At 31.2% G+C, this 11,899-nt stretch overlaps 1 protein-coding gene and 1 long non-coding RNA gene across 6 annotated transcripts; one reads left to right on the top strand and one right to left on the bottom strand.

The window, feature by feature from the left end:
- Window positions 1-2,074: 2,074 nt before the first annotated feature.
- LOC17894902 (U3 small nucleolar ribonucleoprotein protein MPP10) lies at window positions 2,075-5,280 on the bottom strand. Of its 3 annotated transcripts, none has more exons than XM_023787378.1 (13): window positions 4,495-5,278; window positions 4,350-4,405; window positions 4,120-4,210; window positions 3,925-4,035; window positions 3,696-3,833; window positions 3,548-3,616; window positions 3,403-3,444; window positions 3,238-3,306; window positions 3,044-3,115; window positions 2,888-2,941; window positions 2,648-2,789; window positions 2,475-2,537; window positions 2,075-2,386 (listed from the first exon to the last, which is right to left on the bottom strand). In XM_023787378.1, the coding sequence occupies exons 1-13, from the start codon at window positions 5,143-5,145 to the stop codon at window positions 2,364-2,366; spliced, it is 1,581 nt and encodes a 526-aa protein (XP_023643146.1). In that variant the 5' UTR covers window positions 5,146-5,278; the 3' UTR covers window positions 2,075-2,363. The 3 variants fall into 3 exon arrangements, with proteins under 3 accessions (XP_023643146.1, XP_023643147.1, XP_023643148.1); XM_023787379.1 differs by having other exon boundaries at window positions 2,075-2,380; window positions 4,495-5,277; XM_023787380.1 differs by lacking the exon at window positions 2,075-2,386 and having other exon boundaries at window positions 2,617-2,789; window positions 4,495-5,280.
- A 3,817-nt stretch (window positions 5,281-9,097) lies between these two features.
- On the top strand, window positions 9,098-10,697 carry LOC17895982. Of its 3 annotated transcripts, XR_002835086.1 has the most exons (5): window positions 9,098-9,317; window positions 9,404-9,875; window positions 9,979-10,083; window positions 10,253-10,295; window positions 10,378-10,697. It is a non-coding gene; the product is annotated as an uncharacterized LOC17895982 (long non-coding RNA). The 3 variants fall into 3 exon arrangements; XR_002835084.1 differs by lacking the exon at window positions 9,404-9,875; XR_002835085.1 differs by lacking the exon at window positions 9,098-9,317 and having other exon boundaries at window positions 9,324-9,875.
- Window positions 10,698-11,899: the final 1,202 nt, after the last annotated feature.

Genomic DNA, 11,899 nt, shown 5'->3' with positions numbered 1-11,899 from the left:
ATTTTTGTCAGGGAAGGGATCCTCCGTCCCCAGTTTTTTTTTTTGGAGCAAATTGTTCTGTTTCATAAACCTTTCCAAATAATTTACTATTTCATACCTTTTTAAAAGGGGGGGGGGGGGGGGGGAACCGGGTTAGCTAGCTAGAATTTACTAGAGTTGGGTTTTATTATATTCTCTTCTCCTCCTTCTTTCTGGGTTTGCGATTTGGGATTTGGTCCTCACTTAGGATTTACGATTTCTGAGTTAACACTGAATTTGTGTTATTTGTAAAGAATGAGCTGCGAATCTGGAGTATCGGGGATCTTATGTGTATACCCGTTTATGTGGTTGTCTTCTTGTGATAGGGCTGAGAATATTGTACAACTAAGTATAACTTGCTCTTCGTAATGGTACAACTAAGTATAACTTGTTTTTCGTAAGTGTACAACTGTGTATAACTTTTTCTTATTGTACGATATGATTGTAACTTTTCCTATTGGCTTAACTTTGTTGGTAGTTTGAAGTTATTCGTGTATTCGGGTTGTATTGTATTTTTGTAAATCTTGTATTTTATAATGGTACAACTCGTATCTAGTTATACCAAATTGATATTTTCCATGCAGTTGTACCTAGTTTATCTATAAAATGGACCCAGAAACTTAACAAACAACATTAAGCTAAACCATTATAGTTCAAAAACACACCAATCCAAAAAACACAACAAACCACAAACCAATCTAAAGAGTTCACATATAATATGATTCAAAAACACATCATAAAACAAATCAATCCAAAGAGTTCACATGTAGGTGACTCATAAATTACTCTTCTTTGCTATCTATATTGTCTGAATAGGACTCCTAAGGAGCACATGCAATCCCTTCTTCTTGCTTATGATCTAAAGATGTCGTTCGAAGAAACAACATCACTCGTATACCCGGAGTGATTGAAGTACATAGTTATACTAAGTTTTTCCAAGTTGTACCTTTTCAATTTCTTAGTCAAAATAAATTAGTTATACCGAGTTCGCACAAGTTGTTCTATTCTATCCAAGTTGTACATATTGTTGAATCCCCAGAATTTGATTTCGGATATGAATTTGTTTCTTCATAATCATCTCCACGAGTCCCATCTTCTTCTACGATTGCATCTATTGCCTTTTCGACTTCACCTACTGGATATGTTTCTTTGTTAAAGCTTGCGTTCTTTGTACGCACCATTATCTTCTCCTTCACACAAAACCAGCAACCGCAAATTAACAACATAATCGAGTAATAAAAAAAATCAACAACCCCAAATTAAGATTAACAAATCGAAAACACGTAAATCGACAACATTCAAGCGTATCTAACATAAAATACCCAAAGAATCATCGATTTTGACTTACCTAATCTCGGGTTGTCCTTAGTTGTACTCGACGAACTGCTCTTGTCTTGTGATTATCAGATTTTTCAAACACTTAGGATTCGGGAGTTTTGTGGTTTTTCAAACGATGAGGAAGAAAAAAGGGTGAAGGATCCGATGGGTATCCAAAATTGAATGGGTTTTCGGATTTGGTGTAGTTGGATTTGTAGTTTAGAGGTTTTAGTAAGAATGGGTATGTATTTAACCCTTTTTCGATTTTTTAAAAATTAATTAATTATTTGGTCAAAGCTTTTTTAAAATAACAATATGAATCAAAGGGGACCAAAGAATTTTGTACTAATATTACTATGTTTTAATCTATGGTACATCATATGTGGCGAGGACTGAAGCATTCATTATAATATATGCATAATATTAACATTATGCTACATATTGCACTCATATTATTTAAGCAGATTCATGAAGATATAAGCAATATTGCTCCTAATAAGCAATTGTAGTCTTACCTAAATTTAACAGTTTGCTTTTATGGTTAATTAGAGACAGTAAAATCAAAAATATTGCATGCATATTCTATACCAGGTAATCAAATAGTTAAACGATTTCTATCGTTTAATGCTATATTGAATTACAATGGTTCTTGTTATCTTAGAATTCGTAGCTATTTTTTTTTTTTTTTTCATTTGTTTTCAGTTCCAGCTCCTTGAATTAGAGTTGCTTTGGTATTGAGAGTTATGGAAATTTTTTCCCATCATTTAAAAGAATGAAAAGGTACTCATATCAAAGTATACAACAAAACCGCATAAGATACAATCAAACTCAAATGTGTGAAAGACAAGTTCACTGATTCGAACAGTATCTCTCGCCTTTCCTTAAACCCGTAAAAAGTTTTAATATTTCTCACATCTTCTTGTCTAATCTTGAAGCTGTATATGTTCAGATTTTTCACATATCATGTAGCAATGATCTTGCCTGAAATCTCCTCATCTTCATTTTGTCTTAGTAACTCTCTCCTTTCTTCACCGTTCTTCACTGCCTGTAACTTCGTAAGAGTAACCCAACGTTCAATTATTTCCTGATTTCAAATACTCTCAACAATCTAAAAGTCATGTAAGAGCACAGAAAAATACCAGTTTTAGGATTTTCGGTAGTATCATCCCGCGCTTTTTTCACTGGGTCTTTTGCAGATTCAGCTGTTTCAAAAGTGAAAAGGGAAGAGTTTATGGGTCTAATATGCAACAAGAAGCAGTAAGATTTTGTGCTTTTACCAACCGAGTCTCCTCTTTAATATTCACATCATTACCCTTAAACTTTCTCTTCTTCTTAGCTCTCCTTCTCTTTCTCTCTTCCTGTGTAAGCTCAGACTCGTCCTTAATGTCACCTTTCCCGGAAAATATTTCCTCTGGGGCAAGCATTGCCGCATCTGAGACTGCCACAGGCGCAACCTACGCAGTACACATGGAAGAAGTTGCTAAGTACGATGGTGCCCCGATCCTAATTCCCTAACAAATAAAGGAAGGATTTGAGAAAACAACTGAATTACCTCTTCCATTGCTATGGCCGGAACATTTGTTTGTATAGACATTTCTTCAATCACCTGAAAGTTTTGGGGGAAAAAATGAGAAATTAGTTTAGTCCAACACAGCTATATTTAAACACACGAGGTGATAATCATTTCGGATCTAAGTGATAAATATACCGGTTTAGGTGTGAAGTGGAAGTGGGAGAGAGAATCCAACTTCAGGCATAGTCTCTTGAACAGTATGCTTGCCTGATTTAACATTTATAAGTAAGAGCATGTGAAATAGTCATATAGTGACTGACACTGAAAGAAGAAGACAGATAGGTAATCACAAAAACCCAAGAAGTATTAGAATCAAATCAAGTTGGAACCTCTTTCTTTAGTTCATCAGAGAAAGTTGTCGGGGCAAAAGCTGGATTAGCCTGCCGAACATATTCGTCCTACAAATAACCAAATGGACCAAAAATAACATTTGTAAGTTTGGTTATCTCTCAAAAAAGACGAAATAGCAAATAAATAATGTAATTCATATAAACCTCGTAAACTTCGGCAAGACCTTTCTTGCTTTTGCTATCGTCCTGCATATTCACAAAAGTAACAAACCGATTGTACTATTAGTCATCAACTATTAAACCAGAGCAAAAAATAGGGCAGAGATAATAGTTCTTCAATAAAACTCACCATTTCCTTGGCTTCTCTTTTTGCTTTAGTGGGCATACTTGGTGCTCGTTGAACATCATCAAAACGAGCCTAAGAAGTCACAAGATCAATAATGCAAAAAGGTTGATAAGAAAAGAGACCTTTGTTATTTTACTGCCACAAGTGTTACCTCAATGATTCTGCTCTTGATCAAATCTTCAAGTGAGGCTGTAACCTCTTCTGTGATTACAGGAGCAGGCCTGGTATTGTGCTCAAAATCTAAATCAACTTCTAAAGCACTGTTCTTTGGCCTCTTTGCAGCAGTTATCTTTTAACAAGAAAAATCATCAAAAAAATTTGTTACAGAAAGCTAGATTCTTAATTTACAGTAAACATCAGAAAAAAACATGGCTGGCTACCTCGCCCTGCATTGTCCAGTGTTTAGGATCTAAGTTTGCTTTCTCCATCTGTTCAATCTTGGATTGAAGCTTTATTCGGTCTTTTTCATGGGTAGAGAGCTTTACATCACCCTAAAGGAAGAAAATTTAGTTCATGAATTAGAAATGAAGTTAGTACATATCACAATGACATGAATAAGTTACGCATCACAGTACTTGGTTCTCTAATTCAGCTTCATCATCTTCACTTAAGTCTTTTAACTTCATTTTTGTCTCCTTCTTTTTGCCGCCGAAGAAATCATCATACCTACTTATCATTGATAAGGAAAAACAATCTTATGACAAATCAACAGCGATACTGCTCCAAACCCAAGGAAAAAAATTGCAGCCGATTTGAATACAAAGTGGTATGTGTATTGTCCAATAAGAGAGCATAGAGACCATACCTTGCCTTTCCTAATTTATCTGCCTCTTCGTCATCACCACCAGCAAAAGCTCCAAACTAGAGGACGAGAACAATAAAAGATCAATCGAGCTAATTGTAATAAACCATTCCACTTTATATTCTTGAACACTGAAGTAAGTGCTTACCTCATCATCATCTTCTTCTTCATCCTCGTCCTCCTCATCATCATCATCATCGCGCAAATTTTGTTTCTTTCTCTTTGCTACCCCTTTCTTGTTTTTGTAGTCTAGTCCATACTCTTCTGCTTCACCCTCCTCCAAAAACTCCTCCAATTCTTTTATCTTGAAGAACTTGTCCTCTATTCCTTCATGGTCTCCACTCTTTTCCTCCTCATCTTCCTCTACATCATCTTCTTCTTCTTCTTCCTCATCGCCCTCCTCTTCTTCATCTCCTTCGCTTTCAGTAGCTTCTAGCTCATCATCATCCATATCCATCTCATCAACATCATCATCTTCATGAGAAACCTTGAGGGCCAAATTCCCAAGTTTACGAATCTCTTTAGGGTTTTGAGCAAATCTCTTAACGTCCTGCCGCAAGGACGACAACAACGGTTGACACTGCAAATCAATTTGCTGCCAAATCTGCTCAGCATCAAACCCATCAACCAAGAGCTGATCAAATGGAGATTTAGGGTTAAACGGCTTCAACTTCTCGAAGAGGTACCGAGATGCAGTACGAGCCACCTCAGATATTGAACTTGGCGCAAGAAAAACTGGTGGTTCAGTTGACATAAGCTTCTCAAGGGCTTCAAAGCCCGAAGCTTTTGCAATCGACATAGATTAAGCAACCAAACTTATCAAATCGTTGCTTCCTCAGTGCCCCCAAGAAATTAGGGTTTATCGATGGCGGTGAGGAAGGTATTTTAAACGCCGGTTAGGTTTTGGAAGAGGAACACAAAGAAGAGAAACCTCAACGAGTATCTTCAAAAACCCTGATGATGCCTAATTAAGAAAAAAAAAAAGTCCCCGGTGCGAAACCTCTTAATCAGCTAGAGAATTTCGACCTCAGTTATTGGGTCACTATATGGACCTTTTAAGATTGGGGTTTGGCCCAGATAATATTCAATCACTACAATGCTGTGTTTGTTCATTCATACATCACTAGGTTCGGATCCGTGATACAGCGCGGAGGAAATAATTACATATATATAACTTTTAACAGATTATAATATGTTACATTTTAATTTTGTTACAGTGCAGTCGATTACGGTAAATCATATATTTGTATAATAAGTTTAAATAAAATAATAAAGGAAAAAGCAAGTAAATAATCATATACTGATTTTTGATACAATTAAAAACACAGTGAAAATTTAACAGCACGAAATAATATTTGTCGATAAATTATATACCACATCGGAATCACTTTTTGTACTTGAAAATTTAACAGCACGAAATTGACCCGACACGGAATCACTTTTTCACTACAAGAAAACATTATGATTTCCTACGCATTTTTCCTTCCAACGGATTTGGTAGGAAAGTTTCATACCAAAAACATACACATTTTTTACGAAAACAATAAAGTGTAGGAAAAAGGTAGAATATTTACTACAAAACATAGTGTTAGAAAGTCGTATGAGATTTTCCTTCCAAATACCTTTAAAAAATAGTTTGGTAGGAAAAGTCGTAGGAAAAGTACAGTAATATAGAAAGAAAATATGCGGAGAGTATTTGGTAGGAAATGTTCCTTCAAACTTCCTTCGCTCGTAGCGTTGAAGGAAACCTCGAAGGAAATATGAGAAAACGTTGAAAAGAATATTTTTGTAGGAAAGTAGAAAGAAATATTTTCGTAGGAAAGTAGAAGGAAATATCTAATATATATATATATTGTTCTTCATCCCATTTTGTATTTATAAAATATATTTGCATAATTCTAAATTAAAATTTCATGATTTATAATCCCTCAAAAGTACTAAGCAATAATATTGTAATTTATTTTCTTTCAATAAGAAATTTGAAGTATTAAAAATCATAGTACTTACACATTAAAATTTTAATAAAATAAGCAAAAAATATTTGAATTTTTTATTTTGTAATAAGATAATTTAAAAATTATTAACCATAATCCTAAATAGTATCTAATATATTTAAAATATTGAGTTAAACCAAAATTATATTGTTAAATATAGTTTCTGTAAGAATTCAATACGGAGGTTTTCTTTAACATCTATTTATTATGGAGGTTTATGTTTTATAATCTACTCATTTTTATTTTAATAAGAATATCAAAATTTTTGTATTATCTTTATATTTAATTTGATGTTTATAAATATAATAGTAAACTAGGGATGGACCCGCACGTACGTGCGGGGTTGGTTGCAAAAATTAAGTTTATACACTGGCCTGCTGAATTTAATTTTCTAAATTTTTTATATCATTCTTTTTTATAAGAAATAGTTCAGATAATTTATTTTTAGAATTACATGTTCCCTTTTTGTATCCGTATTTTCCCTCTAAGATATGATTGTATATTTTTTATATAAATGAAATCATTTACATTTCTTTTTTAAAACAATAGTATATAGCTTGTAATTAACTAATTAAATTACCCGTTCTTTTTCTGTATCCATTATTTCGTGTACTGATATTTGAAATTATAAAGTAATTTGAAACTTACCTTTGCTATTTAATTTCATACTCATGTATCATACCCGTCATCTGATATTTGAAAGTTGAAATTGAATTGAAGTTTCCAAATTTTTTATATCGTCTTGTTTTTTATGAGAAATAGTTATATAATATTTTTTATATTACCCGTTTTTTTTTTGGAAATAAAAATAACTATTTTATTCCATTTTAATCATAATTATTTTATTTTATTTATTTATTTGTAACATACATTAACTATTTAATTCTTTTTGTGGATTGGCAATGTTATATTATATGGAAAATATAATAATCATGTGATATGATTTCCTGAACTTTCTTAAAACTATTAAATGCTAATTCCATATTAGTTAATATCCAGCAAGATTGGGGAGTTAATATATTATTAAATTGATGTTAATAATAAGGAATATTTATTTGACGATTTTATTTTTGGTCACATGTTATTTTGGTTTTTATTTTATTTCAAGGAAATATATAAATATCTTTTTTGCTATATTTTCGAAAAATATTTTCAGTATGAAGATTTTAAATGTGAAAATAAGAGATTGTATGTGATACAAAATATTTATTAGATTGATTTCTGAAAAAAAAAATTATTATGGACTTTTTAAAGATTTTTTTAACTAAAACATTTTATTTATTTATTTAAGACTTTATCATTTTAAAAATTATTTAAGATAATATCAATTTTGTTGAATATTGCTCCATATTTTATGCTATTGTAAAATATATAACATATTTATTTTTATTTTATATTTTTCTTTTTATTTTTCCTAAAATATCAATTTAAAGCAAAATATATATATGATGATTTTGTAACGCAACATAAATATATATCATATCAAAAGAGTTATACAAAATACAAATAACATAAACACTTGAATAAAATCACTAAACAAAATAAAAAATACTATAAATTAGATTTTATTAAATATTAAATTATTTTTTAAAAATATCTCAAAATTTTTTAATATGTTATATATGGAGATTTTCGAATTTAATTGTCCACTTTTTTGGCAACAAAATTAGTATGATACATAAATATAGATAGTTTCTGTTTTTTATTATTATTCTTTTTAAAAAATAATTGCTGTTTTTAATTTTGTTTGGCAACATGTTTTAATTTTATGACATTTTTTAAAAACAATTGGGTCTGTTTGTACACAGCTTGTCTTTCTGTTTTAATAGTATAGATAGAAATTCTATATGTTTATAATCTCAAAATGTAGTTTATGATTTGATAAAACAATTATTTAATATTTGATAATAGTAATGATATGCAAATTGCCAATGGATGAAGATTTATTTTGTTAAGATTGTGTGAAATTAATAAGAAAAAGAAGTTTAGAATAATCATTAACTAACTGTTTGACCAAATAAAAATCATTAACTAATTGAATTAATGATAAATTTTGTAGATATCATTTTTGCTATAATTGCTAGATTGATTTTTGAATATGAATATTTTTTATGTGAAAATAAGAAATTTATTTGATCTAGAATGTTTATTCGCATTATTTTAGCAAACAAATATTTAATTATTGATTTATTTATATTTTATTTATATTTTAAAATTATATAATTTTTTAAAATTTGATGATATGATCAGTTATGTATATATATTATGTAGAATTTGATTAGTTGATTATTTCATATCCTAACATATTTTTTTATCTTTTTATATAAATTATTAATTTCGAAATTATATTAAAATATTAAATTAATACTAAATATGTTTATGTATATTAAAATAGATATGTTTACATATATTTAATTGTCCACTTTTTATGGTAAAATATTATTATGATTTCCATAAATATAGATTATTTTTGTTTTTTTTTTTGTTTTTTTTTTTTTTGCTGTCATTAATTATGTTTGGCAACTTGTTTTATTTTCATGAAATTTTTTTTTTAAAATTGGGGTGTTTGGCTTCAAGTTGTCCTTCCCAATTAATAGTATAGATTTTCTTAACAATTTTATAATTTTCTTTGTTAACAATATTATTGGGCTTTATTCACATGTAATCAAATGGACCTGGTGGATCCATTAAAGAAAAAAACGAAAATAACCCTACAGACTAACCTTTTTGTTCATCGCTTCTTCTCTGTCTGGTCATTCGTTGTCTTTGTTCTTTATTTCTCATCAGAAACGATCCAAATCGATACTACACTGAGATCACCTTCTCTAATCTCATCTTCTTTCTCTTTTGCTTCCTCGTGTTGGATCACGGTTTTTGCTTTAGAGTAGATCTCGATCTCGAACTGTTTTTACTCTGTCTCTCTGCTCACAAAGTTGCAATCTTGGGGGGAGATATAAGGCAACCCTTTTCTCCTCTGGTTAGTTTTTATAAAACCCTTTTCTTCTTGTTAGTTTTATATTTCTTTCTGATGTATCCCCTTGATTAATTTAATGTTTGGTTTAGGTACTTCAGAACTGATAAGCAAACGTACGTTCAATGACGAGTCTAGGTTACTTTTGCAATCATGAGTGATGTTTGTTTTGTACAAATGGGTCAATGACGAGTCTGTTTTTTAAAGTTCTGTTAGAATCGTCAATGGTTTTATAAATAAAACCCTTAATCTCAAGATTTCAGATTTTTTTTAACTAGTTTCATTATGATATGCTTTATCTATGTTGTGTCTTTAAATCTGAGGATTCAGTGAATTAGATATGAATTTAGTGTTTAGTAATTAGAACTAGAGACTCGAAACTTAGGCTTGTGTTTAAACTCAGTGTTCAATGGAGGATTAGTATGATTGGTAAAAATGTTGAAACTTGAGCTGTGGAAGGACCTCTTGAGAGTCCTTCTAGTTCTAGAAGCTTTTACTGGAATTGAGAGGTTGCTTTTTGGAGATAGTGTGCCAACATCTCTTCAACGTGCTTTTAGATAGTGTGTAAGAACTCTTTTTGATTATAAATGATAACTTGCTCTTCATAAACTCTTTTTGTAAATTAACTTTATTGAATGTGATGTTTTTCGACTGTGTCTATGTGCAGGTTCAAGGACCAATACAAAAAGGAAGAACTTGTTGGTGATGCTATTTGTCAAAGACGTTGATGTCTGAATTTGTTCCACTGCAACAAAGATCTCTTCTATTCCAAGTAAGCATCTAATTCTTATTGTCAAACTTCATCCAGCGTAATTAGAGAATCTTCAGCATGCTATTTTGTTGTGCCAAGTTTTCAGATCTTACTCTTGTTTTGTTTGATGCTTTATATGTCTCGACCAAAACACTGTAGCTTACACGTTCGTGTACCATTATTTTTGCAGAGATTCAGGACAAATTAACTTAGACGTAGAGCCTATTGAACATGTAAGTTAGAAGTTATCGGAGTTATCTCCTTAATACATTTTGACCATTCAGCTAGTTGAAATTGTTTTGCTCTGTGATTTAGGAGGATGGACAAGGCCTGAAGGGGTCAAGACTCATTCTCTTCAAGTATCTCATGGAATGCAACAAGGTTCTCCTCGAACACTTTTTTGATTTGCGACCACCTACTTATCCGGAGGATCCGAATTTGACTCCGACAGTCCATGAAGATGACGACGATGAGACCCAAGAGTAATGATTTCTGGTTATTTTTAAAACTTGAACATTTTTTTCTGTTTTTTTGGTTGTTTATTTGTATTTTTAGGTTGTTTGCTTATCAAAACTTTGTTTGTAAATACATTCATGTTTCTATATATAATTTTCTGTTATTTTCATCGCTTTAAATATTTTTTTTGGTCAATTTAATAATTTATAATCGATTTAAAACTGTATTTTGTAATTTATTAAATATTTAGAATTTCCTACCAAATACATTTGAAGGAATGCTGAAGGAAAATTTGTAGGAAACTGGAGTGAAAAAATTCGTAAGAAATTGGAATGAATAGAGTTTTCGTAGGAAAATAGAAGGAAAAGTTTTAGTAGGAAATTAGAAAGAAAATGTTCCCTACGCAATATTGGAAGGAAAAAGGTCAGAATTTCCTACGGAAATACCTACAAAATTTCCTTCAGCGCGTTTTTGGTAGGAAATTTCCTACCAATATCCTTCCATCTACAATTTCCTACGGGCGATTTCCTACCATTTATTTGTAGGAATATCGTAAGAAATGACTGTTTCCTACCATTTTTTCACGCAACTGACCGTAGGAATTTGCTTTTTTTCTTGTAGTGAATTTGTACTTCTCTTTTACTAATATAGGAATTCAGATTTCAGAGTTTGAGACATTAGAAAACCTATAGATTACGATATATTGACTGAACTACGACACGTTGGTATGCATATACTCAATTGGCCTGGGCAAAATACCCGAACTTGAAAATCCGACCCGAACCCGAACCCGAAATCTAGAAATACCCGAACGGGTTCTATATCTCTAAACCCGAAAGTCCGAACCCGAACGGATATCCGAATACACCCATAATATAAATATATCATAATAATTTATTAATAATATATATCTATTTGTAATAATTTAATTCAAAATTATCCAGTTTTCATATATTTTTGATTGTTTTGAAGTTATAAACTCTTTTTTTAATAAATATAAGTAAAAAATTATTTAAGTTTTGAAATTTTTTTAGTAGTTTGGACATATTTGGATAATCAAATTTTGAATTTTGAGAATTTCGGGTAATCCCGATCCGAACACGATCCGAGCCCGAACGGGTACCCGAACGCCCATGCCTCAAACGGGTTATATATCTCTAAACCTGAAAACCAAACGGGTTATATATCTCTAAACCTGAAAACCAAAAAATCCGAAATACCCGACCCGAACCCGAACGGGTACCCGAACGCCCATGCCTCAAATTCAAAACTTGTTAAAACTACAAACATTTAAACATTCCAATCGGTTTTATAAGAGTTTGAAATCCGAAAACATCATCGATGCTTAGAATTATGTTATGGTAAATCTGTGTTTTATCCA

The sequence above is a fragment of the Capsella rubella genome, unplaced genomic scaffold (assembly GCF_000375325.1).
Source record: "Capsella rubella cultivar Monte Gargano unplaced genomic scaffold, Caprub1_0 scaffold_2, whole genome shotgun sequence".
NCBI classification, from domain to species: domain Eukaryota; kingdom Viridiplantae; phylum Streptophyta; class Magnoliopsida; order Brassicales; family Brassicaceae; genus Capsella; species Capsella rubella.
Note: the sequence above shows the minus strand (reverse complement) of the source record. Positions and strands in the feature narration are given on the sequence as shown.